Source organism: Paroedura picta, chromosome 12, assembly GCF_049243985.1.
Source record: "Paroedura picta isolate Pp20150507F chromosome 12, Ppicta_v3.0, whole genome shotgun sequence".
NCBI classification, from domain to species: Eukaryota; Metazoa; Chordata; class Lepidosauria; order Squamata; family Gekkonidae; genus Paroedura; species Paroedura picta.
The window spans coordinates 50,125,556-50,152,666 of NC_135380.1; the positions used below are offsets into that span (position 1 = coordinate 50,125,556).

The 27,111-nt window shown below is 46.6% G+C and overlaps 1 protein-coding gene across 2 annotated transcripts in view; it reads right to left on the reverse strand.

The window, feature by feature from the left end:
• PKN3 (protein kinase N3) overlaps nucleotides 1-27,111 on the reverse strand; it is a 61,315-nt gene that overhangs the window by 25,787 nt on the left and 8,417 nt on the right. The window contains exons 3-10 of one of the 2 annotated variants that reach the window (XM_077305895.1): nucleotides 19,503-19,654; nucleotides 18,846-18,975; nucleotides 18,215-18,366; nucleotides 15,705-15,903; nucleotides 8,786-8,977; nucleotides 5,354-5,463; nucleotides 3,935-4,078; nucleotides 1,647-1,722 (exon numbers count right to left, since the gene is read on the reverse strand). In XM_077305895.1, the coding sequence (XP_077162010.1) occupies nucleotides 1,647-1,722; nucleotides 3,935-4,078; nucleotides 5,354-5,463; nucleotides 8,786-8,977; nucleotides 15,705-15,903; nucleotides 18,215-18,366; nucleotides 18,846-18,975; nucleotides 19,503-19,654 (1,155 nt within the window). The remainder of the gene's footprint in view (nucleotides 1-1,646; nucleotides 1,723-3,934; nucleotides 4,079-5,353; nucleotides 5,464-8,785; nucleotides 8,978-15,704; nucleotides 15,904-18,214; nucleotides 18,367-18,845; nucleotides 18,976-19,502; nucleotides 19,655-27,111) is intronic. The other variant, XM_077305896.1, reaches the window with a different exon arrangement.

Consider the following 27,111-nt stretch of genomic DNA (forward strand, 5'->3'; position numbering starts at 1 on the left):
GCGCTGAGCACAGATTTATGGTGTGTGGCAGAGGTGGAGAAAATGTGCAATGCTCAAACCAAGCAGATGAACTGAGCTAGGAACACCTGTGAATCCTCAGAGGAAGAAGAGGCAGAGAGCATACTATGTGCATGGAGGAAAAGTGTGCACTTAACTACCACCTTAACATGACCAAAGTTCACCAGCTTTTTCCCATCGATTTCCCACCCCCCTCCAAATCCCTTCCCCACACCCAGACTTTGTGGTCGCAAAGCCTGACTTGAGGCAAGGTGAGAAGGGTAAGAAAAAACTAAATGCCAACAGAAAAGAATGCAACAAAATCATGAAGGCCACCAATCCAGAAATATATCCCCTACTGAAAAAATATTTTTTCAGCCCTCCTGCTGCCTTCCATAAAGGTTCAAAGAAACTTTAACTTCAACTAAAAGCCCCATGAAAAAGGACAGATTACTTTTCAACCCAAGAAGGCAAGGATTATGTTTGAGACCTCCTCTGGTAGGCCGGTCCACAGAATCAGTCCTACGACAGATAGAATCATACAGTTGGAAGTTCCTCCAGGATCATGCAGCGGTAAAAAAGGCAAATGCCATTTTGGGCTGTATCAACAGGGGCATCACATCAAAATCACAAGATGTCATAGTCCCATTGTATACGGCACTGGTCAGACCACACCTGGAGTACTGTGTGCAGTTCTGGAGGCCTCACTTCAAGAAGGACGTGGATAAAATTGAAAGGGTACAGAGGAGAGCGACGAGGATGATCTGGGGCCAAGGGACCAAGCCCTATGAAGATAGGTTGAGGGACTTGGGAATGTTCAGCCTGGAGAAAAGGAGGTTGAGAGGGGATATGATAGCCCTCTTTAAATATTTGAAAGGTTGTCACTTGGAGGAGGGCAGGATGCTGTTTCCATTGGCTGCAGAGGAAAGGACGCACAGTAATGGGTTTAAACTACAAGTACAATGATATAGGCTGGATATCAGGGGAAAAAATTTCACAGTCAGAGTAGTTCAGTAGTGGAATGGGCTGCCTAAGGGGATGGTGAACTCCCCCTCACTGGCAGTCTTCAAGCAAAGATTGGATACACACTTTTCTGGAATGTTTTAGGATGCTTTAGGCTGATCCTGCATTGAGCAGGGGGTTGGACTAGATGGCCTGTGTGGCCCTATGATTCTGTGATTCTGATCATCTAGTACAAACCTCTGCAGACTGCAGGAATGCAGATAGGATCTTAAACTGAGCAAAGAAGTAGTAGAAATTACAGTAAAATCCAAGGGAGTGCTAATCTAGTTTCATACAGGGAACACATGATCATTGAGCTGCCCAAGTCTTGGGTCATGAAGAGATGTAGAGCAATCTTTGCCAAGCAGTTTCCCTTGATCCTGCAGCAGGGGCAGTCAGAACTGCAGCCCTCCAGATGTCCATGGACTACAATTCCCATTGGCAGGGGCTCATGGGAATTGTAGTCCATGGACATCTGGAGGGCCACAGTTTGACTACTCCTGCTCTATACTGATGTTGTAACCGCCCTGAGCCCTGATTGCTGGGGAATAGCAGGATCAAAATCAAAGAAAATAAACAATGAACCAGTGACCTGGGCATACACACTCTTACAGGCAGAGTTGCCCATCTGCCAAGTCCCCACTAACCTTTTTGCTTGGGAAAAATCCGCTTCTGACGTTGCAGCTTGGAGCGCCTCTCAATCACGGGGTTGCTGAATGTTACCTGTGGAGGAATAGTGGGGAGGAAAAAGAATGAGATGTATTTGTTTCTCCGTAGGAATTAATCTATTTTTGTTTCTAAATTTTAATGAGTTATCTTGGAATAAACGAACCTTCCAGTTTGCAAAAAAATATGAAACGTAAGTTCGCATTAAACATCAAAGCAATAAATGGCAGCAAATAACATGGTAAGAAAATAAACCACATTATAAAATCGTACCAAACAAACAAACAAAAGCGGAATTAAAGCAGAATTTCAGAGTTTAAGACACTAGCCAACAACAACACTTAAGAGAAGGCTGGAATCTAAAATTCACGGAAGCTCCACATACAATATGCCACCACAGAGAAGGCCCTGTCCCAAGAGGCCTTTTGATAAAGATCCTGAATACGAAGAGGCATGCCCTCGAAAACCCATGCCTTGAATAAATCTTTGTTGGTCTTAAAGGTGCTATTGGACTCACATTGTGCTGTTTCTGGGTATAATTTGATGGACTGCTATTTTTTGCCTTTAAAAGTGCTTAGACAGATTGGGACCTGCGTGCCGGACACCCAGGTTGTTATCATGATGGACAGTCACCGTGACGCACCCCCAGACTCATCAGCTAGATGTCTGGAAGCAGTGGCAGGCTGGCTCAAGCAGGGCCACCTGAAGCTTAATTCTTCAAAGATGGATGTTCTGTAGTTTGGTAACAAAGGTCCAGGCGAGGAAGTGCGGCTGCCCAACCTGGATGGGGTGCAACTATCAATAGCACACTCAGCCAGGAATCTGGGCGTGATCTCTGACACCTCCCTCTCCATTGAGGAGCAGGTCACAAGAGTAGCTGAGCTAGCGTTCTTCCACCTGCGGCAAGACAAGCTACTAGTGCCCAGCCTGGCCCCGGAACACCTAGCCACAGTGACCCAGGCAACGGACACCTCTAGGTTGGATTTCTGAAATTTGCTCTGTGCGGGCCTACCCTGATCCCTGATCCAGAACGCAGCAGTCAGGATTCTTACAGGAACACCTTGGAGGGCCCACATCCAGCCTGCACTCCAGCAGCTGCGCTGGTTCCCAGTTGAATGCCAGATCAGGCTTAAGGTTCTGGTAATCACCTTCAAGGCCATACGTGGTTTGGACCCTGAGTACCTGAGAAACCCCCAGGGAAACTTGTATGACCTCAACCAGGGCCAGGCCTTTCTCTGTCCTAGCCTTCATTTGGCAGAACAAGTTTCCAGACAATACCAGGGCCTTCCCAGAGCTAAAGCAATTCCACAGGGCCTGCACACTGGAGCTTTTCCATCAAGCTTTTGGTTGAGAAAAGTCAACAAACCCCCACCAACCAGAGCCCAGGGGCCCCTCCCATCATCAGCTGCACTCACAGAAGAAGAACTGAATCACAATGCAGTAAAACTGAGACAAATGATCCATTGTTGAATGGTAAACCAAAAAAACTGTTCTATTTGATACAAGTTCCTATCACTTTGCGGATTCTGAGTTTGGCATCAAACGTAGCTTCCAAACAGCTTTCAAGGGCAGTCCCAAGTAGAGTGTGCAGCAGCAGTCAAGCAGGGATGCTATCCACGCATGGCCAGATCTGTGGCTAGATCTTCAAGGAAGAAGAAATCTGGCAACATAACTCAGCCAGGTTATGAAGCCACCAATAAGATCTCAACATCCAAATGAAGCACCCCATTTAATTATCCTCCCTCCCAAACTGCCACTTCGTATTTTGGAGACAATGTAACTCCATCGAGGTCCAGTGAGTTACACAGCTAACACAGGGTTAGTCATTCTCTCACAGGTTTGTTTGTTTTTTAATGGATAAAATATGGAGGAAGAGCCAATGCATGCTGCCTTGAACTCCTTGGGAAGAAGGGGAGAGGAGAAAGAGAGAGATCAACCAACAGAACCTCAGTTGTTTGGCATATTAGCCTTGCGACCTGAAATTCTCTGACGGGGCAGACTGGGAACTCAACCTGTGATCTTTGAGATACAAAGCAAAGGCTTAACCTTGCATTGAATATGAAATATAAAAACTGCTGAAACAGCACCCTAACTATATGGCAGGCATTTCAATTTCACCCTTTTGTTTCTTCCCGGTTGTTTAGTTATGCTTCTCAGACAGTCTCCTCTCAAGACTGCTTCTGGGGCCAAACCTGCTTCCATTCCTGGAACTGTAAACTGAAATGAAGTCGCTGTCAAAAAGGAGGAAGCGCATCTGTCCCCTTATTACCTCTGCAAAAAGCAGCCCCTGAGGCTCAAGGGAGAGGCACATGCCATGGCGTTCATTATCTAGGAAGTCATCCAGGCGCAAGTATTTCACTGCACACAGCTCTCTCCAGTCGCGCCAATAAACGGAGATCTCCAGCTCTCGAGACTGCAGGGATTGATTGATTGACACACAGGAAACAAATGACAATGCAAAATGTGTAGCCAAGCAGGGACAACGGTTATGCAGACAGATAGGGCAATTCCCCTACACACTAATATCTAAATTTTGAATCCACTCAATTACAGCAGGGGAGAGAATAAAGAGCTCCGTCACATCGCCCTGGAAAGCAAATCGCTCACATTCCCATGACTGTACAGATGTGGTCTGTAGATACTTTCATGCTGCTCAAAGACCGTAATAATAATCAAATCAAATCACATTCCCATGACAGAAGGAAAACAAGTTGGCGGGCAGGACCACAATCACATTTGGAACCTAGTATTTTGCCCCAGGTCTGCAGAGGAGGGGAACCAGAAACATGAAGAATGTTCTTCTGTCAGCAGCCCCAAACCGATCTGGCCTGCAAAGGGATGGAATTAACTGGGCCCCCTCCCCTCCTCCTCCCCTATGTTTGTGCTCCAGGCTGCATCAGGGAAACGATCAAAGTGAGCTGCTTAGCAAGAGAGAGTAAAGAGGTAACTGCTTTTTTAACTGGGAAGAACAGCCTGACATGTGCTGGGGCATGAAGCAGACCAAATAACAGGCAGCATGGAAAGACAGAAGGCACAGTGATGGACCAGAGAAAGTCACACTGGTTTCCAGAGGACCAGAAGTTCAAGGAGGGATGTAGGCAGACAGAAGCAAGAGAGCAGAAGGCACAGGAGTCAGCATGATGACACCCGGAGGGAAGCAATCATGCTCTGGGCCACAAATCACCCACAGGAGATTTTTTGGTAGACCAAAAGCTGCTGGAGCCCAGCACTGGATAGGGAGCCAATGCCCACTGAAAAAAGGGGGAGCAACTTGAGGGTCAAGTACAATGAAGAGCAGCAGAGGAGGCCACCCCTGGGTCTCCTCCCACTTCTGTGGTGTCAGAAATAGACATCCTGCCAGCACAATTTCAGTGCAGCAAAACGAGAGTGGCTGCACACCTACATCACAAGTAGGCAGAGACCCAATTGTGGTCTCCCAGCTAAAGAAAAACTGCTCACCCCTAATAATCAATGGATTGTGAGCTCTTATTGTCAATTTATGCAGCACCACAACATGGGAGCAGATCCTTTCCAGAGTGATGCACCTATTCCTCTACACATCCAGGTTCTAGCAAGGGCACCCTAGACATAAACAGGACTAATGCCAGATCTGCGGTGGCACACTGAAAGGGATTAAAAACTTAAGGAATCCCTAGTTACAGGAGCCCAACAATGCACGTCTGCTTACTCGATCCAGTTCGATGACAAAGCTTTGGTCCCAAGCTTGGTTGTTCACTGGCCCCCAGTTTGTGTGCCCAACCACTTTGTTGTCCACCTTGAGCAAAGCAAGAACTTCACCTGCAAGAGGGAAGGAAGTGAGGGAAGGTTACACAGCTGCTCTTAGAGGGGCCACCTCACTCAGGAGGAGACGGGAGGCATCCCTGCTATAAGTCACCCAAAGACTCCTGATCCCCCAAACCCAGCATCAGATGCAGTTGAGGCTGCTGGAGAAAATCAAATTAAGCCATCCAGCAGCAGTGACAAGCCCGGTGTCGAAAACCTGACCTCCCTGTTCAAAATCCCACTCAAATTTCCATCTGAATCCGAAACAATCTAGATCTTGCTGTAAGAATGGAAGTGGTTAGAATTGTTTAAGGGACCTATTACGAATTTTAATACATAATGTTTTATAATGATAATTATTGTTTTTAAAATGCTGCTACCCATTACTCACTATTACGATTGATTTCCTGGCAACAAAGATCAGTTCACCTGGAGAAAACAGGGTGGCACTTACCTGTAACTATTGTTCATTGAGTGGCCTTCTGTGCAGTCACACCTGGGATCTGCGTCTGATGCAAGGCCTGCCATGGAGAAGAACTCGCAAGCGATATATATATATATATAGAAGCTCCCAAGAGTGCCCACCCCTCCACTCACAGAGGGTGCCTTTCCCACCCAAAGTCTCCAGTGACAAGAAAAGAAAGATAAAAGCTCCTCCTTAACCTCCCCTGTCCCCCTCTTCATCAGCGCCTCAGGGCCCCAGTCCTCAGGGATGCCGACAGTTCTTGGTTGTGGAGGGGCTCCTGTGATCTCCTGGGCCACAACCAAAGGCCTGGCAGAAGAGCTCAGTTTTACAGGCTCTGCGGAACTGTGAAAGCTCCTGCAGGGCTCTTAGCTCTTCTGGGAGCTTATTCCATCAGGTTGGGGCCAGGACTGAGAAGGCCCTGGCCCTGGTCGAGGCCAGGCGAACCTCTCGAGGACCAGGAATCACCAACAGGTTAGTACCTGCGGAACACAAGGCCCTGCGGGCAGCATAAAGCAATAGGCAGCCCCTCAGATATGTGCGGCTCAGACCATGAAAGGCCTTAAAAAGTCAGTAAGGCAATTAAGGATTCCTACATTCGAGGAATAGTAGAGGGCAGGAAGGCCTGGGGGATCATTGTCCATGGAGTCGCGATGGGTCGGACACGACTTCGCACCTAACAACACATTGCCTGGATCAGCTCATTTCATGAAACAAAAAAGAAAGGGGGTGGGAAGGTGACAAACAGATATAATCATTGCTGGTTGCACATCCAAACTGATGTAGGTGGCTCTGGGATGCTTAAAGCAATCAAAACTAAGCACAGCCTTTCCTCCTGAGTGTAAACGTCCCATTTTCTGCTAATGCAGGTGTGAATGCAGCTTTACTTGGGGCCTTTATAGACAAGGCTATAGCACCCTTGCCCTTATAATAATCAGTTCTGAGATGGTCTCAGATCCTTTGCCAGCAACTGTGTCAAAGATTCACTCATGGTGGCAGCAGGTGATAGCAACTTTATAGCTTAAGAGCCCATATCCAACCTCTTTCCCAGTCCTTCATGGGTGTTGGGAATACGGGCAGAGCTTACTTACTTCTACAGCTAATGGTCAGTGTTGGGGGGGGGGGGCACCATTGCCTGTCCCTTGAATTTCCCCACACTTTGTGGTGACACTTGGCAGTGAAGTTCAGTGGCACGGGTTGGCAGTGACTGTTGGTGCTGATGCCTGGCAGTGCCAAAGCTTGGCAGCAACGCTTGGTGGCAATGCTATGGAGGCAAGCAGGCTCAGGGTCTCATTGTTAGAAAATGGAAAAACTGGTGAACTGCGTCTCAACACAGACGGTGTCCTAGCATCCCATGCAGCCATGACTTACGTGATCAAGGACTTTCAGTGCTGGGCAGCAGTTGGGTTACCAGCATTGATTGAGTCAGCCAGCAGCACCAGATCTCGACATCAAGGAGATGGTGCTTGCCGGCATCTAAGAGATGCCTTCTGTCTATAAAGGTCCTGTCAGAACACAGGTGACAGACTCAGAGCCATTTCTGGCGCCATTTTTGACCCATTTATTTTCTCTCTCCTTTTAAAAATATTTATTTACTAAGTAAAAAGCCTGCTGCATACTTCAATGCAGTAGGCGCTAGCAGGGGATTGTTTTTTTTTGGGTGGGGGGGAGGTGGAGGCAGGAGCAGGCTCCCACACCCTCCCTTACCTTCCCTCCGGAATGCGGCACGGGGAGCAGGCGGGCAGCCTCAGGGCTGGTGCTCCTTGGGTGAGCTGCCAGCAGCCTCGCAACCACTGCATAGGTGGTGGCAGGGTGTAGCCGGTGGTGGCAGAGTAGGGCCACGGCAGCTGGCTCAAGCTGCCAGCGGCTCGGGGCCGCAAAAGCCAGCTGCTCCCCAGGGCCAGCACCACCCCCTAGGAGCCACCAGTTCCTCTTGGCTGCCACCTCGGGCTGCCTCCTTCACCCAGTGACTGCTGGCGGCTCGTTCTTGTGGCCCCAGGTGCCTGCGATGCCTCAGGGCACCTCCTCCTCATCGCAGCTGTGGGCGGGTCATCCTGGCGGCAGCAGCTGCAGCTATGGTTACTGCCTCCTCACAGCTGCTTCCGCCTCGGGGCTGCCACCTTGGTGCCACCACCTCCTTGGGGCCAGCAGTGGCACCTGGCCGCTGCCACCACCACCGCAGCCACGTGAAGCAGTATCCTGGGCAGGGCTTGGCAGCTAGCAAGGAGTGTGTCAGTGAGATGGTGCATGCCTCATGGGCAGGTTTTGGGACAGGCGCTGTGGGGGCCAACCCCTTCTGGGTGCAGCCCACCATGCTGGAAACAGAGTCCAGACACCGGATGTGTCCCAGACACTGTCCCGAGCAGACCACCTCTAGTGCCGTTTCCAAAATATATAGAGGCACTATGGTTACAGATTTAAACAAGGTCCTGTCCTACAACAGGGGCCAGTAATATCAGAATTTAGTAATTCGCATCTTCTTTTGAATCTGAGGTAAAATTTCTCTTTAGCTTGCTGAACAATCTTCTCTCAGCGGTGGGAAGTTGGAGAACTGAGGGGAGAGTGCTAGCCCCTCCCACATCATGTGATTCTGGGCAGGAAAGTCACCCTCTGGGATGGGACAGGTGAGCACTCTTGGGTGCTCCCGGAATTTTATAGAGAGAGAGCTTGCGAGTTCTTCTGTGTCAGATGCAGATCCCATGTGGGACCGCACAGGAATGCAGGCTGCAATTATGCTAGTCAGTAAACACCTTTTTTTTTTTTTGCTTCCTTTCCCAGAAGCACATCTGGCTGCCCCTGAAAACGCACCGACAGCCAGCCACAAACTCAGGAAAGACACTGCCAAGCAAATCCAACCAGAATCCGCAAACTTACTGCCCAGTTCCTCATTCCGAATGTGTTTTGTGGAAGCCCCACGGCCATGGATGCTCATGCCAGCCCACGTCCTGGTCAAGGGCTTCAAGTCAGCGGGGCTCCCAAAGATGGGCGTTGAGCTGGCCACTCGGGAACGGCCTGGCACCCTTTCCAAAAGATCCTGGCAGCCCATCAAGCGCACTTCCAGCATCCCTGAGAAATGCCACCAGAGACCAGAGGGTAAGGGGAAAGGAAGGAACAAGAAGACTTGAGGGGCAATATTTCAGCATGGACTCAGAACACATTAGCATCCAAAGTTGACCAAAGCCCATCCAATCACAAACATCTCACAAAATCAAAGCATTTCTGCCCTGTTTTCCTCTAGTACCCAGGACTCAAAGCATGTGTCTCCACTTCCAGAGGCAGCCATTTTGAGCTTGACTCTACCTCATGTAGTAGCCATATTGAGGTGATGCTCACCACTCCCCTCTCAAAATTTCAGTAGTGCTTGTAGTCCCAAAAGGTTGAACACCTGGTCTAGGCCTCAACAGCCAGAAGAACTCTCTTCAGATTACAGAACCCTCTTCTTATATGGTGGTGGAACATATTTCTGTTAAAAGAAATGATTCAGAATGGAATAAAAGAGACTATAAATAAAAACATGCAACTTATACCACTGATGTGGCTTTTTGGTTATAGTAATCTTGGTATTTTCCCCTTCAAGGATCGCTGCCTTGCCGTGGCAAGGGGGCTTGCGTAGCTCAGTGAAGCTATGAGCTATGCCGTGCAGGGCCACCCAAGACGGACAGGTCATAGCTGAGAGCTCTGACAAAAGGTGATCCACTGGAGAAGGAAATGGCAAACCACTCCAGTATCTTTGCCATGAAAACTCTATGGACAGTTCCAATAGGCAAAACGATATGACGCCTGAAGATGAGCCCCCAGGTCGGAAGGTGTCCAATATGCTACTAGGGATGAGCAGACGGCTAGTACGAGTAGCACCAGAATGAATGAAGCGACTGGGCCAAAGCCGAAAGGACGCTTGGTTGTGGAAGTAACTGGTGGAGAAAAGACAGTCCGATGCTGTAAAGATTTTTATTCCATAGGAACCTGGAACGTCAGATCCATGAATCAAGGCAAGCTGGATGTGGTTAAACAAGAGATGACAAGACTGAACATCGACATTTTAGGAATCAGTGAACTAAAATGGACAGGAATGGGTGAATTTAATTCAGATGACCATCAGGTATACTACTGTGGACAAGAATCTCGCAGAAGAAATGGAGTAGCCTTCATAATCAATAAGAGAGTAGGAAAAGCAGTCTTGGGATACAATCCCCAAAATGACAGAATGATCTCAGTTCGAATCCAAGGCAAACCATTCAACATCACAGTAATCCAGGTCTATACCCCAACCACTGCTGCTGAAGAGGTTGAAGTTGACCAGTTCTATGAAGCCCTACAACACCTTCTAGAAGCAACGCCAAAAAATGATGTGCTTATCATCATGGGGGGTTGGAATGCTAAAGTAGGAAGCCAAAAATAACCAGGATAACAGGCAAGTTTGGCCTTGGAGTACAAAATGAAGCAGGGCACAGGCTGGTAGAATTTTGTCAAGAGAATACAATGGTCATAGCAAGCACTCTTTTCCAACAACCCAAGAGACGACTCTACACATGGACATCACCAGACGGTCAACACAGAAATCAGATTAACTATGTGCTCTGCAGCCAAAGATGGAGAAGTTCTATACAGTCAGTAAAAACAAGACCAGGAGCTGATTGTAGTTCAGATCATCAACTTCTTGTTGCAAAATTTAGGCTTAAATTGAAGAACGTAGGGAAAAGCACTAGGCCACTCAGGTATGAACTAAATCATATCCCTGACGAATATACAGTAGAGGTGACAAATAGATTTAAGGAATCAGATCTAATAGAGAGAGTGCCTGAAGAACTATGGACGGAGGTTCGCGACATTGTACAAGAGGTAGCAACTAAAACCATCCCCCAAAAAAAGAAATGCAAGAAATCAAAATGGCTGTCTGACGAAGCTTTACAAATAGCTAAGGAGAGAAGGGAAGTGAAAGGCAAGGGAGAAAGAGAAAGATACACCGAATTGAATGAAGAATTCCAGAGAAAAGCTAGAAGAGATAAGAATGCCTTCTTAAATGAACAGTGCAAGCAAATAGAAAAAAACAATAGAATGGGGAGGACCAGAGCTCTTTTCAAGAAAATTGGAGATATGAAGAGAACGTTTCATGCAAAGATGGGTATGATAAGGGACCAAAATGGTAGGGACCTCACAGAAGCAGAAGAGATTTTAAAAAGGTGGCAAAATTATACAGAAGAACTATACAAGAGCGAGCTTAACATCCTTGATAACCACAAAAGGGAAGTTACTGACCTGGAGCCAGAAATCCTGGAATGTGAAGTCAAATGGGCCTTAGGAAGTCTGAGCAACAATAAAGCTAGTAGTGGTGACAGCATTCCAGTTGAAGTATTCAAAATCTTAAAAGACGATGCAGTAAAAGTGCTACACTCAATATGCCAGCAAATTTGGAAAACTCAACAATGGCCACAGGATTGGAAAAGGACAGTTTACATTCCAATCCCAAAGTAGGGCAATGCCAAAGAATGTTCTAACTACCGCACCATTGCACTAATTTCTCATGCTAGCAAAGTTATGCTCAAAATTTTACAAGCTAGACTCCAGCAATATGTGGACCGAGAACTTCCAGAAGTACAGGCAGGATTTCAAAGAGGCAGAGGAACTAGAGATCAAATTGCCAACATATGCTGGATCATGGAGAAAGCTAGGGAGTTCCAGAAGAACATCTACTTCTGCTTCATTGACTATGCTAAAGCCTTTGATTGTGTGGAGCACAACAAATTGTGGCAAGTTCTTAAAGAGATGGGAATACCAGCGCATCTTATTTGTCTCTTGAGAAACTTATATGCAGGTCAAGAAGCAACAGTGAGAACTGAACATGGAATCACTGATTGGTTCAAAATTGAGAAAGGAGTTCGGCAAGGCTGTATACTGTCGCCTTGCCTATTTAACATATATGCGTAGCATATCATGAGAAAGCTGGGATTAGAGGTGTCACAAATTGGGATCAAGATTGCAGGGAGAAATATCAACAACCTCAGATATGCAGATGATACCACTATAATGGCAGAAAGTGAAGAGGAACTAAAGAGCCTGTTGATGCGGGTGAAGGAGGAGAGTGCAAAAGTTGGCTTGTACCCCAGCTTAAAAAAACAAAGATCATAGCATCCGGCCCTCTCAATTCCTGGCAAATAGATGGGGAAGAAATGGAGATAGTGGCAGATTTTATTTTCCTGGGCTCCAAGATCACTGCAGATGGGGACTGCAGCAAAGAAATTAAAAGACGCTTGCTCCTGGGGAGGAAAGCTATGGCAAATCTAGACAGCATCCTAAAAAGCAGAGACATCACCCTGCCAACAAAAGTGCGTTTAGTCAAGGCTATGGTATTCCCAGTTGCAATGTATGGCTGCAAAAGTTGGACCATAAGGAAGGCCGAGCGTCAAAGAATTTGAACTCTGGTGCTCAGTGCTGGAGAAGACTCTTGCAAGTTCCTTGGACTGCAAGGCGAACAAACCGGTCAGTCCTAGAGGAGATCAGCCCTGACTGCTCCTTAGAAGGCCAGATCCTGAAGATGAAACTCAAATACTTTGGCCACCTCATGAGAAGGAAGGACTCCCTGGAGAAGAGCCTAATGCTGGGAGCGATCGAGGGCAAAAGAAGAAGGGGACGACAGAGAATGAGGTGGCTGGATGGAGTCACTGAAGCAGTAGGTGCAAACTTAAATGGACTCAGGGGAATGGTAGAGGACAGGAAGGCCTGGAGGATAATTGTCCATGGGGTTGCGATGGGTCGGACACGACTTCACGCCTAACAACAACAAATGTTGGTATTTAAAGTTTGAATTTGCTTGCAGCTGCAAGAATGCTATTTGCAAACAACTGGAAGGTAAGGATACTTCCAAGATATGCAACACTGTGGCAGAAAACGTGCTTGGTAGTGTTAATGGATAAAATCATAATGATGATAACTGTATACAGGTGGGGTACCAAAAAGATAAATAAGTGGGCTCCAGATCATATCAAGTCTGAACTCCCATTAGAAGCCAAAATGACTAATCTGAGGCTATTGTACTTGAAATACATTATGAAAAGACAAGAGTTACCGGAAAAGACAATAACACTAGAAAAAGCTAGAAATGGCAGAAAACAAAGACTCAACATGAGATGGATTGACTCCATCAAGGTCCTCAGTTTGCAAGACCTGAACAAGGCTACTCATGAAAGCATGCTTTATGGAGGTCTTTAATTCATAGGGTCACCATGAATTGGTGTAGAGCCAGTTTGGTGTAGTGGTTAGGAGGGCAGACTTCTAATCTGGTGAGCGGGGTTTGATTTCCCACTCCTCCCCCACATGCAGCCATCTGGGTGACCTTGGGCTCGCCATGGCACTGATAAAACTGTTCTGACTGAGCAGTGATATCAGGGCTCTCTCAGCCTCACCCACCTCACAGGGTGTCTGTTGTGGGGAGAGCATCTGTTCTCCTTTGCCAAATACTCCTGGAGGCTGAGCCCTGTAAGTCTGCTGCAGCACAATGAAGACTAACCAGGTTTTTTAAAAAATCACACACATGCTAGAAAATGCTTTCTGGCCTGCAGCTCTCATCATCAGATGCAATGAGAGGAATCTCTCCAGGCAATCACATCACACCTCCACTCAGGGGATATATATCACACAATACGCAGGGCCACCAATTCCACCTTGGGAAATTCCTGGAGAATTAGAGGCGGTTTCTTCTAGACCAGCCATTCCCAGCCTGGGCTACGTGTAATTCCAGGGTCACACCAGAGCTCCAGAGTGGTTACTGTGCTTGGGAGAGATTTAATTGTTTTAAAATATTTTTTTTTATTTAAAAAAATTACCTGAATGGTTTTCTCCTTATTTGGGCAGGTCGACTCGCCCCCCTCCCAAAGTGACCAATTATGGGTGGGCATCTTTTGGGATTTCTGTAGCGGCCTTGTCAAGTTTACATACAATGGAAAAGGAGTGGGAAGGAAGAGTTGAATCTGCTGCACTGCCCCCCCCCCATTGGCTCCTCCCAATGCTGCTTTGTTTTGCGTAGGCAAGGGCTGCTATTTAGCATGCTGTACGCACAAAAATGAAACTAATTTCTTATTTAAGAACCACTGTATTTTATTAGTGATGCCATGCACCTGGCAGAGAGGCCTGGTCAGCTAATATCAGAGTCAAAGCCTGAAGAATGTTTCAGAGGTTACTCCGTGGTCAAAAGATTGAAAAAGGCTGTCCTAGATTCTGTGGCATTCTATAAATTCTGCCCTCCAAAGTTGACATTTGCTCCAGGGAAGCTGATCTTCAGAGTAACTGATAACTCTAGGAGAACTCTGAGCCACATCTGGAGATTATATCGAAAGCAATACAGAAGAGGGAAGGTAGAAAATTATAAAGTCTGACAGCCTTTGAAGGAGTTGATTTGTGCAGAAGTATTTGCACCTATAATTCAGGCCACTGGAGAACAGACTGGCTTTTGAAACAAGACTGTCCCCAACCAAAAGGCATCTATCTGCTTTCCCTGTGTGTATAACAAACTTTATATCCCCCCCCCCCCATTTTGTAGAAGCAGGGATAAGAACAATGCCCTACTTAACAGGGCTAATGTAAAGGTTTATTAAGCCAGTGTATGTAAAATCCCTTAAACATTCAAAAACACTTTATAAGTACTAAACAGTGGTATCATTTTGACCCAGGATCTGACATATCAAAACATAATACTAGCCATTGCACTGTATTAATAACTTTCCCCCTCATCCCTACACACCTTAACACAGAATTAAATCCTACTAAATCCAATGGGATTTACATCTACGAAAGGGCTCACAGATTTGGCAAATCCCATCAATAGGATTGCCAGATTCAGGTTGGGAAATATCTAGAGATTTTGGGGTGGAGCCCAAAGAAGGCAGAGGCTGGGAACAAACGTCAATGGGCTATAATGCCACAGGGTCCCCCCCTCCAAAGCAGCCATTTTCTCCAGGGAACTGATCTTTGTCATCTGGAAATTAGCTGTCATCCCAAAAACTCTTCAACCACCACCTGGAGGTTGGCAACTGTATCTCTCAAACATTCTTTGTTTTAATCCTGCTCTTCACTGGATTCCAAGAATAAAGGTAAAAGGTAAAGGTATCCCCTGTGCAAGCACCGAGTCATGTCTGACCCTTGGGGTGACGCCCTCTAGCGTTTTCATGGCAGACTCAATACGGGGTGGTTTGCCAGTGCCTTCCCCAGTCATTACCGTTTACCCCCCAGCAAGCTGGGTACTCATTTTACCGACCTCGGAAGGATGGAAGGCTGAGTCAACCTTGAGCCGGCTGCTGGGATTGAACTCCCAGCCTTATGGGCAAAGCTTTCAGACGGCTGCCTTACCACTCTGCGCCACAAGAGGCTCTTGGATTCCAAGAATAAGGGACCTTAAATAATCTCTAATGTTATGCTAACCACCCTGCCCTGGAAGTTCCATGGCTGAATGGAGAATTTAACCCTAGCCGCCCAGGTCTGAAAATGAGCTGGTTTTTATGCTCCCCACAACAGATACCCTGAAAGGGAGGTGGGGCTGAGAGAGCTCTAACAGAACTGCTCTGCAAGAACAGCCCTAAGAGAACTGTGAGTGGTCCAAGGTCACCCAGCTGACTAGACATGGAAGAGTAGAGAATCCAATCCAACTCTTCAAATTAGGGTCCATTGTTCTTTAACCAACACACCCCACTGGCTCGATCACACAATTCATGGCTCTCTTTCAGCCGCGGGGGGGGGGGGGGTGAGTGCTGGATTGTCACAGAGACCCCCTCCCCCTCCAAATCACCCCAAATAGAAGCCGTACCCGTCAGGGCCGAGGGCTTGATCAGAGCACTGAAGGGCGTCCCGCTGCATTGCTGAGCGCCCAGGCAGAAGGTGTTCACCAGCTCCTGTTTTATGAGCGCCCTCTTGGGGTGATCAGGGGAAAGTTCGCCCAGAAGCTGCTCAAGGGAGAGACGCAACAGGTCGATTTTCTGTGCCGATTCTTGCAAGCAAGCCTGGGCCTGGAACAAGGCAAAAGGTCCAAATAAAAGAAAAGCTGAGGCATTTGCGACCACCGCTGGGGGCACTCCTCCGGCTGTACCCCGACACTGCTGCAAACAGCTCTTTCTTGGCATGCCATACACACTGGGTTGCCAGCTGACTTGGGAAATCTGTGGAGACTTTGGGGATGGGGCCTGGAGTGGGCGGGATTTGGGGCAGGGAGGGGCCTCAGTGGAGCGTAATGCTACGGAGTCTGGAGAGGAGCTGGAATTCCAGGGATCCCCAGGCCCCACCTGGAGGCTGGCACCCGTCAACACACACTTGGCGCAGGACTCTCATGTGCACACTGGTGCAGGGAGACCTCTGGGCAACTGCAGTCATTGCCCACCAGTGCTCAACTGACTGACAGGCAGAAACTGGGGCCAAGTCACAGGTGGGGGGAATGATCACCCAGGGGACAAAAATTACAAAGGAAAATAAAGTTTTTGACCGTAGAGCTTCTGGTAATAGCTAGAGTTACAAAACCAAGATACCTGTAGGACATGGTTGGCCAAACTGTAGCTCTCCAGATTTCATGGACTACTATTCCCATGAGCCCCTGCCAGCACATACACAGGGACATGGGAATTGTAGTCCATGGAGATCTGGAGAGCCACAGTTTGGCCACCCCTGCTGTCAGAGAATATTTCAACCTCCCAAGGCAATCAATGGGGGACCTCAAAGTAGCTGCTTTATTGCAAAGGAATTTCAGGAACAGCCTGGAATAGGAGATGGCTGAGTTGCAAGTGGTTACAACACTCAGGGCGATGCAGCCCCCAAGGCTTAATGGGGACATCAGCTTCTTATCTCACTATAAATGCTAAACCAGGATCAGGTGTCAGGATCAGTGGTGGCATCAGCATTCTGTCCACGGTTCTTTACTGTTTGTATGTTTATGTTTCCTGTGGAAGGGGGGAAGTAACCATTGGATGATCTTGGGACTGCCTGGGAGTCTGGGGTTGTTTATAGTGCAGGCTATGTGTTGCTTCATGTTGATAGATGGGTGTTGGAAGGAGAGGAAGCTTCAGGGCTATCGACAGCGCCGTCTGGTGGTCTGGTGTTCAACCAAACGTGAATGGGAAAACAGGGAGGCACCATCCAAAGTGTGGTGGCATGCTGTGAATTGAAGGTGGAGCCAATGGGGAATATATCGATCTGTATGGGTACTGCAAATTAGTCTTAACAAAAAAGTCTCATGAGCTTAGTTTGTTTCATTTCAGTAAATTGCTTTTGCTAAACATGCCAAGCGTGTTTATTTGAAATGTCAACTGGAAGCGTAAGTGGACCCACTGATGCAAAGAAATGGAACTTTTTTGGGGGGGGGGGTTGGGGGGTTGGGGAGGAGCCACTTAACACACATTCAGTTCCCACATCTTTTGTTTATTGCTTTATTATCTGTATATGCCTCATTAAATGTGTTATCGATTATGCTGTTTGAATTATCTGTACTTAGGTAAAGGTAAAGGTATCCCCTGTGCAAGCACCGAGTCATGTCTGACCCTTGGGCTGACGCCCTCCAGCGTTTTCATGGCAGACTCAATACGGGGTGGTTTGCCAGGGCCTTCCCCAGTCATTACCGTTTACCCCCCAGCAGCAAGCTGGGTACTCATTTTACCAACCTCGGAAGGATGGAAGGCTGAGTCAACCTTGAGCCGGCTGCTGGGATCGAACTCCCAACCTCATGAGCAAAGCTTTCAGGTGGCTGCCTTACCACTCTGCGCCACAAGAGGCTCTTTATCTGTACTTATTGCCTGGCTAATTATGCATATTCATTCTTATTAACTCTACCGACAGGTAACATTTAAGGAAAGCTGTAAGTGTACAATGATACATTCTAGCCCAGGCTTTCGTGAAGCCTTGGGGATTCCTGGGGACATTGGAAGTGTTTCCCAAATGGGTAGGAATTTTTAATATATTTAAAAAATTTGAAACATTCATCAGTTATATGACCGTATATGGTCTTGTTGACCCCACTCCCAATGGCCAATGATGGGCCTGGGAAGGCTGGGAAGAGAACTGATAATGCTGCCAACCTTGTGATCCTACCAGATCTAAGTGGAGCCAATGGGAAATCAGGGGACAACCTTATTTATTTATTTGTTTGTTTGTTTATTTATTATATTTATATACCGCCCTCCCCGAGGGCTCAGGGCGTTTTACAGAAAACAGGAGGAGATACAATTAACATATGGTAACAGGTAAACAGTAATAACAATATAACAATAATAACTGAACAAGATCATAAACAATAACATTATAAAATAGAAATTGCGAGAGCCCCAGCTTGCCTACCTCGGCCAGAACTTTACGGTCCTGCACCCGCTTGCTGCCCAGAATCTTCACCACGTTTTTGGCTCCTTCAGCCACCGCGGCTTCAATCCGCAGGCGATGCCGGAGCTCCTCCAGACGCAGGTCCAGAAGGCTGATTGTGCCTCCATTCCTCACTGCAGAGGCAAACCGGAAAATGTGGTCAGCCAGCGGCACAGCCGTGCATCGTCCGGGTTTGGTGCATTCCACGGTTACAGGCTTTGTGGAGGCACAACATTCCACATCCTAAGACCTTCACGCTGCCTGCTCTTTCAAGCAAATTCCTAGCTCACCGTCAGGGCTGCACAGCCAGGCTGAGAAGGTTACCGTAGTTGCCCGGAGACCCCCCACCCCATGAGAAGCAGCCAAACATGGTTTCTAGCCAGTAAAGTGTGGGGCTATAATGCTCTTCATAACAGCTTCCCCCTCCCCATAAGCCACTGATACAAATTGTTAAATATCTTTTCCACGTTCCCCCCTTTAAAAACGGATTTGCTTCCCTTTATACAGGGGTCAGGCTTCATTCCCTCCCCCTCCCGCCCTGTGCCAAGTGTGTTATTTTGGCATGGAGTTTTGAAGTGCCAGCCTGATTGGGAAGCACTCTCCAGGCCTTCACCTGCTGGGCCCACTGGATCCTCCCCACCACCCGTGGACTGAGATGCCTTCACAATCTGCATCCGGATCAACTCGATCTTCATCTTGCTGTCCTGGAGCATCTGTTGTGCGGCGGCCAGCAGCTTCCGTTCCTGGGAAGGAAAAGACAGGGGAGGTCCTGCTGCCGGCCATGTGGAGCTTGAGAACTGGCTCCCAGCATAGGTATAATGCCCTTTGCCATGGCCCCACTGAGCTGGTGCTGGACTTGGACACCTCAGAGGAAGGGCCAGAAACATGGCACGGGAGAGAGAGAGGAACCTCCCCTGGGACATCTGTTGCAGGGGCTGCCCTGGAGAGCCTGCAAGAGGGGTTCCTCCACCAGACCTTCCCTCTGTCCCCCCAGGCCTGGGGTCAACTAGGTATCAGCCCAGGAACTAGTCCACAAGCCCACCAGGATCTCCTTCCACTGACGGCAGCAGGCTCCAACTGAGACAACCTTGCAGAGATGCAATGTGGGCTCAATTCAAGTCCATTCAAATTTATACTGCAAACATAGCAACTTTGGAAACCTAAAAACAATTTAAATGTTTAAAAATAAATAAATAAAAACATCTTTACAACATCCAGTCAAGATCTGCCACAGCCTTTGCTTTAGCATCTTCTGCTAAGTTGGACTCACCTTTGGGGTGCTAGAATACATCTGGATCATGTTCTCTGCTCCCTGCTTCACCTTCAGTTCAATGTGGAGCTGTTTCTTCAGAGCCTCTGTTCTTCTTGTCACAGGGTTCGGGTTCTTCTCCCAGAAGCAAGGGTCTGGGGACACATTTCCATCTGTGCAAGCCAAGCCAAACCCCTGTGAGAGTCCAGTTGATCCCTCCCGGTAAGCAGACCTTGTTAGAATCATAGGATCATAGAATAATAGAGTTGGAAGGGACCTCATGAGTCATCTAGTCCAACCTCCTGCACTATGCAGGATACTCACAACCCTATCTCTGATCCACTGTAACCTGCCACCCCCCTTGAACCTTCACAGAATCCGCCTTTCTGGCTACCTAGCCTCTGTTTAAAAATTTCCAAAGATGGAGGACCCACCACCTCCCGAGGAAGCCTGTTCCACTGAGAAACCACTCTGTCAGGAACTTCTTCCAGATGTTTAGATAGAATTTCTTTTGAATTAATTTCATCCCATTCGCTCTGGTCTGTCCCTCTGGGACAAGAGAGAACAATTCTGCTCCATCCTCCATTTGGCACCCTTTTAAATACTTTAAGATGGTTATCAGATCCCATCTCAGTCGTCTCCTCTCTAGGCTAAACAGACAAAGCTCCCCCAACCTTTCTTCATACGTGTTGGTCTCCAAACCCCTCACCATCTTTGTTGCCCTCCCCTGGACACATTTTAGTTTGTCAACATTCCTCTTCAATTGGGGTGACCAAAACTGAACATACTACTCCAAGTGAGGCCGAATCAGAGCAGAGTAAAGCGGTACCATCACCTCCCATGATCTGGACACGATATTCCGTTTGATACAGCCCAAAATCCCATTTGCCTCTTTAGCCACTGAGTCACACTGCTGACTCATGTTCAATGTATGGTCTACTAAGACTCCTAGATCCTTTTCGCACATGCTACTGCCAAGACAAGTCTCCCCCATCTTATACTGGTGTACTTCGTTTTTCCTACCTTAATGCAGAACTTTACATTTGTCCCTATTGAACTTCATTTTATTCAATTTAGTCCACTTCTCGAGCTTATCACGATCATCCTGTATTCTGTTGCTGTCTTCAGTTGTGTTTGCTACCCCTCCCAGTTTAGTATCATCTGCAAATTTAATAGGTATCCCCTATAATTCCTCAGCTAAATAATTTATAAATATGTTGAACACAGGCCCCAGCACAGATCCTTGGGGTACTCCACTTGTCACTCTTTTCCAAGAAGATGCTGAACCATTAGCAAGTACCCTCTGGGTACAATTTGTCAACAAGTTATTGATCCACCTGACAGAATTAGGATCCATACCGCATTTTACCAACTTGTCAACAAGAATATCATGTGGAACCTTATCAAAAGCTTTACTGAAATCCAGATAAACTATGTCCACGACATTCCCCTGATCCAGCAAGGTAGTCACTTTCTCGAAAAAAGAGATAAGGTTGGTCTGACATGACTTGTTCTTGCAAAACCCATGCTGAGTCTTAGAAATCACAGCTCTCAGTTCCAGCTGCTCAAGGACCGAGTGTTTGATTATTTGTTCCAAAATTTTGCCAGCTACAGATGTCAAGCTGACGGGTCGATAATTACCCGGATCCTCCTTTTTCCCTTTCTTGAAGATGGGGACAACATTTGCCCGCCTTGAATCGTCTGGCACCTCACCTGTTCTCCAAGAAGTGTAAAAAATAACAATTTAATCACGATTAATTTTGAAAAACTAAGATGTTAATTTTTGCCAAAGCTAGACATAAGTACCAGTGGAAGGTGAGAGACAATCAAATCGAGCAAGTATATCACTTCAAATATCTTGGTATGAATTTTAGCTTGTCAAATCCTCTAAGGGGCAACTGGCTATACTGGCAAAATTTTTCCACCAGAAGGGTAATGGGAATTTCTCGGCCGCAATGAAAATCTATGCAGCTAAAATAATCCCCCAGATTCTTTTTGGAAGCCCAATTTGGATTGGTGCGTTCAGCAACAAAGTTGAAAAATGTCAATCTACCTTTTTTAGGCAATTGTTGGATGTACCAAATTGTGTCGCAAACCATACACTCTTAGCGGAGCTTGGTCAACAGACCCTATGAACCAGAGCCTGGCTTTGTACATTCAAATACTGGTTAAAAATCCACTTCCATTCTTTTCCACTATTTCTACTTTCTAACACTTTAGGAGATCCTTATTTTATTAAGGGCTTTAATGAAGTAATTTTTCATAAACTTCGTTGCTTAGGATTAGATCTATCTACTCTAGTTAATTATGATGAGAGCACAGTCCTGAAGCTGATCACTAAAAGACTAGAAGACCAGGATATTCAGATAATAGCCACAGGATCTGTTCACCAGGCCACTGGGACATCCCCCGGTCTTATAAATCAATGCCCCTATATCTGCAAGTGTTAGGTGACTATTCCCTTAAAAGGGCCTTTCTCCTTGCACGCCTAAACATCTTCCCTTCAAACCTATCAAGAGGACGCTTCCTTCAAATCCCTCGAAATGAGAGAATCTGTCTGCATGGGTGCAATGTACCACATTCCCTTAGCCACCTATTATTCAACTGCCCCAAATTTCAGATGTTCCATCATTATCTGGGGGGTTTTATGGGAAAACTGAAGTGTCTGTGCAGCGATTAGAAACATCTAGTGAAGATGTTGCTGAGTGTAAAGGAGCCTTCTCAGATAGTGGACCTCGCAAAAATCCTGTCAACTATCTCGAGAACTAATCTATCTCTGCTGCAGACCGGCTGTACGGCCTTATTACTGTTGTCTATGTCCAGAATTTGTTTCCGTTTTAAATTTTGTTTTAAGTATATCAAATCTATGCCAATAAAGGTATCTGAATCTGAAAATCTGTCAAAAATAATGGACAGAGGTTCAGAGATGACATCTGCAAGTTCTTTTAGTTCCCTTGTATGCAGTTCATCTGGCCCAGAAAACCTTGTTTCATTTAAAGAAACTAGGTGTTTGTGGACTGCTCCAAGAGTGATCCTAGGCCACTATTCCCATCTCCTGTATTATGTTACATTTTTACCACATTGATCACTATTTCCCTCACAAGACTGTGGCCCCCTCCAGCCCCTGCAGCTTCCCTCCGAGCACCCATTTGGGTGTAAAACACTCCAGAAGCCATTTTCCATAGTTCGATGTAAAAACAAAAGTTAGAAACAACTGGCGCCTCAGGTCCACAAGGTCAAGGAGAGATACCTGTTCTCAAAACATCAAACCATTTATGGCCGGATTCCGAAGCACAGCTCCACTATCCTAACCCAGCGACATTCATATCTACGCTTAACAATAATACAGCATCAAATGCAGACAGAACAAATGGCAGAAGCTTGGGGGTACAAGGTTTTGACAACACCCCATTACGCTGTCTTCCTCAAGTCCCATTTGAGCTTAGCACCTCCCAAAGAAAGGCGACTGGAAGCCAAACCCTTCCCTTCGGAAACGTAGCAACTAACTACAGATTTATTCTCTAACCACATTCCTGGACGCACATCCAAGATTAAGGATCTCTCCACCCTACAGTGGCCAGCCCTGAAACAGAACATACAAAGCTCGGATTTACTTCCACACTCGCTGAATAATGTACTTTTGATCCGCTTTCTGTGCAACTGGGTTTTATTGTGTAGAATGGCAAAATCCACTTGCAAGGAATCACAAAAGTACACTGAGAGTGGACGGCGTCTGAGAAAGAGTCAATACTGTTCAATACTGATAACTTGGTCAAGGTTTAAACTGGTCTTCTACCTTTCCAGACGCAGTTGGAACACCCAGGTGACAGCCCCGAAAGCAGGTGACATCGAAGTCACATGACAGGAAGAATGCGAGCCACATCTGCCAGCCTACCTGGGCGAAGAAGGAATCCTCTCTACCACTGAATGAGCTTGCCTTGCTGTCCAGCTACGCTTCTCAATGTGCAGAGTGAGAAAGGAGACATGGCATCCTTGCTTCCTACACAGGGGCCTCAGCAACAGGCCCTTTCAAAAAGGAACAGCCTCTAACTGGCAGCTCTTTGGGGGCTAGCCCTCAAAGAGCTGAGTCCTGGATGCCAGCCTCCAGGTGGGGCCTGGGGATCATTCTCCTAAGTGAAATGTAATAACTATGATATTTTGTTCAAATATTGTCTGGCAATCACTGAAGAAGATATAGAAAGCGGGATAAGAACCTGTTTTGGTTGCTGGAAATTACTGGATATTGATAAGTTGAAAATTAGAAATACATTAATGTAAAAAGAAAAAAACTTTAATATATTTGTGCCATTTTGATTTTTGACTTATTGGTCAGACAATCTGCAATTAACTTATAGAAGATAATCTACAATTATCATGTAGAATAGCAATGACTGCTAACTTTTAAAAAGGATGAGGTCAATTCACGGAGAAAGTCAATCAATGGCTACCGGTCATGACAGCTACCCAGAACCTCTGCTTCAGAGTCAGCAGCTCTCTGGATGCCAGCTGCTTGAGGCGACGACCACAGAAGACTTTGGGGCTTTACAAGGCCATCTGGTTGCACACTGAGCGGGAGAGGATGCCAACAAAGGCCTGTTCCAGAAGGGCTCTGACGTCCTTAGGGCAGGCATGTTGCCAACCTCTTTCTATAAAAGCCAGCGTATTTATGTATTACATAAGATAATCACATGCTCAAAGGAATTCTCTAGGGGGCTTCCAATATGGCAAAACAAAACGATTAAAAAAAAAATAACAGCAGCAGCAGAAAGAAGCAGCCTGAATGCCAGATTGAAAACAACATTCCCCTCTTCTTCTCAAGCAAACAATTCCAAGGCAGGGCCATAGAGTCAAGGGGTGGGATTATGAAGACAGCAACAGCTGTGAATCTCAGTAGTTCTCTGGAACTCACCAGCAGAAGTGTTATCTCCCCAGATGTATCTGTAAATACAGTCCTTATATTTAGTGCCACTTCTCCAAACATACTGGTTCTCAAAACCTACCGGACACAAAATACAGACTTGTGTATGCAAGCATGTGGGAGGGGGTAGAAGGGGGCAGAAGGAGCCTGTGCTGCTTATAGTTTCCTTTATTTCTAGCACATTTTATTGCTCTTAGAACGACTTACTAGTCCATTCTTTCTAGATACCTGCTTTTAAATGAAGGGGCAAACTCTCCAAGAATCATCACAACTAATAATCAAAACTATTAACTATGTGGAGAAGCTTATTTGTAAGTGCCTCTGCTGGCTTTAATCTGCGTTGTTACGATTATATTTTATTTAATTGCTTCATTTGTACTCTGCTTTTCTCCTCAAAGCAGACCCAGAGTAGCTTATATCATTCACCTTTCCTCCATTTTCCTCACAACAACCTGTGTTTTCAGTTATGCTGAGAGTGTGGGCCAACACAAGGTCACCCAATGATATTCCATGGGTGTGTGGAGATTCGAATCCAGGTCTCCCAAATCCTAGTCCAATATCTACTGCACACTGGTCTTAACTCTTCTCTGCTACTGAGTCCAATGGCATCTTTAAGACCAACTAAGATTTATTCAAAGCGTGAGCTTTCGAGTGTAAGCACTCTTCCTCAGACTAAATGGAACAAGGATCATAAACATACAGATATAAGGCAAAAGTAAATTGTAGCAAATTAGTAAACTGTGTCATAATATCCAAATTAAACCATATGATGCCATCTGTTCCATTATATATTTCTGGTAAGGCCTTGGAGAAGGAGCGTGCGCAACTCCAAAATGTCTACCACAGGAGGCTGAAGAAAATCCAAAATGGCTGCCTCTAGAGGTGGAGCCAAATGGAATCCCTCCTGTCCCGCACCCCCAGAGAAGGAGGAAATCCTAAAGGGCAAATGGAACCACATGCTGACTAAGGAAACCCCAATGGCTTACCAGTCCTTTTGATCCTCCAACTGAAAAACCTTCAATTTGAATGAGGGAAGCCAGTAAAAAGCCTGTCCATACAATGGACCCTCCCTCTTATTGAAAAGCTCACCCAAGGTAAAAGCAATGGGCTCCATATTGGAGAACTCGGGCCTGGTGGAAAAACCCAAAGCTGCTGCTGCATTATTGATTCCACCCATTCACAAATGGCTGCCATTCACTCCAATGCATTGCACCAGGAGTCCCCAACCTTTGTGATCTTAGGCACCCTTTAGATTCTGACACCACCTGGAGGATGAGAGCCTTAGAGGTAGCCTCAAAATGGCTGCCACAGGAGAAAATCACAAAATGGCTGCTGCAGCTTATCTTCAGTCACACAGTGAAGACTCTTGTCCTTTGGCAGCAGTTGCTGACAAAGCAGGGTTTAAAAAACAATTTACAAAGTTAATATAATCTCTAATGGGCACTTTCCAAAGAGGACCTGAAGAGTAACTGGATTTTTTGTACCCATCTTTTTACTACTCAAAGGAGTCTCCAAGCCCCTTACTATTGCCTTCTCTTCCTTTCCTCACAGCAAACACCCTGTGAAGGAGTGGAGGCTGAGAGAGCCCTGATATTACTGAAGAAGAAGAGTTGGTTCTTATATGCCGCTTTTCTCTACCCAAAGGAGGCTCAAAGCAGCTTCCAATCGCCTTCCCTTTCCTCTCCCCACAACAGACACCCTGTGAGGGAGGTGAGGCTGAGAGAGCCCTGATATCACTGCTCAGTCAGAACAGCTTTATCAGTGCCATGGCGAGCCCAAGGTCCCCCAGCTGGCTGCATGTGGGGGAGTGCAGAATCAAACCCGGCTTGCCAGATTAGAAGTCCACTCTCCTAACCACTACACCAAACTGGCTCTTCTGTCCTTTTCATTATGAAGAGAGGAAATGGCCTTACACTGACTCAGACCATTGGTCTAGAATCATAGAATCCTAGAGTTGGAAGGGGCCATACAGGCCATCTAGTCCAACTCCCTGCTCAAGGCAGGATCAGCCCTAAGCATCCTAAAGCATCCAAGAAAAGTGTGTATCCAGCCTTTGCTTGAAGACTGCCAGTGAGGGGGAGCTCACCACCTCCTTAGGCAGCCTATTCCACTGCTGAACTACTCTGACTGTGAAAAATATTTTCCTGATATCTAGCCTATATCGTTGTACTTGTAGTTTAAACCCATTACTGCGTGTCCTCTCCTCTGCAGCTAACAGAAACAGCATCCTACCCTCCTCCAAGTGACAACCTTTCAAATACTTAAAGAGGGCTATCATGTCCCCTCTCAACCTCCTTTTCTCCAGGCTGAACATTCCCAAGTCCCTCAACCTGTCTTCATAGGACTTGGTCCCTTAGCCCCAGATCATCTTCGTCGCTCTCCTCTGTACCCTTTCAATTTTATCTACGTCCTTCTTGAAGTGAGGCCTCCAGAACTGCACACAGTACTCCAGGTGTGGTCTGACCAGTGCCGTATACAATGGGACTATGACATATTGTGATTTTGATCTGATGCTCCTGTTGATACAGCCCAAAATGGCATTCGCCTTTTTTACCGCTGCATCACACTGCCTGCTCATGTTTAGTTTACAGTCCACAAGTACCCCAAGGTCTCGTTCACACACAGTGTTACTTAGAAGCGTATCCCCCATCCAGTAGGCATGCTTTTCATTTTTCTGACCCAGATGCAGAACTTTACACTTACCTTTATTAA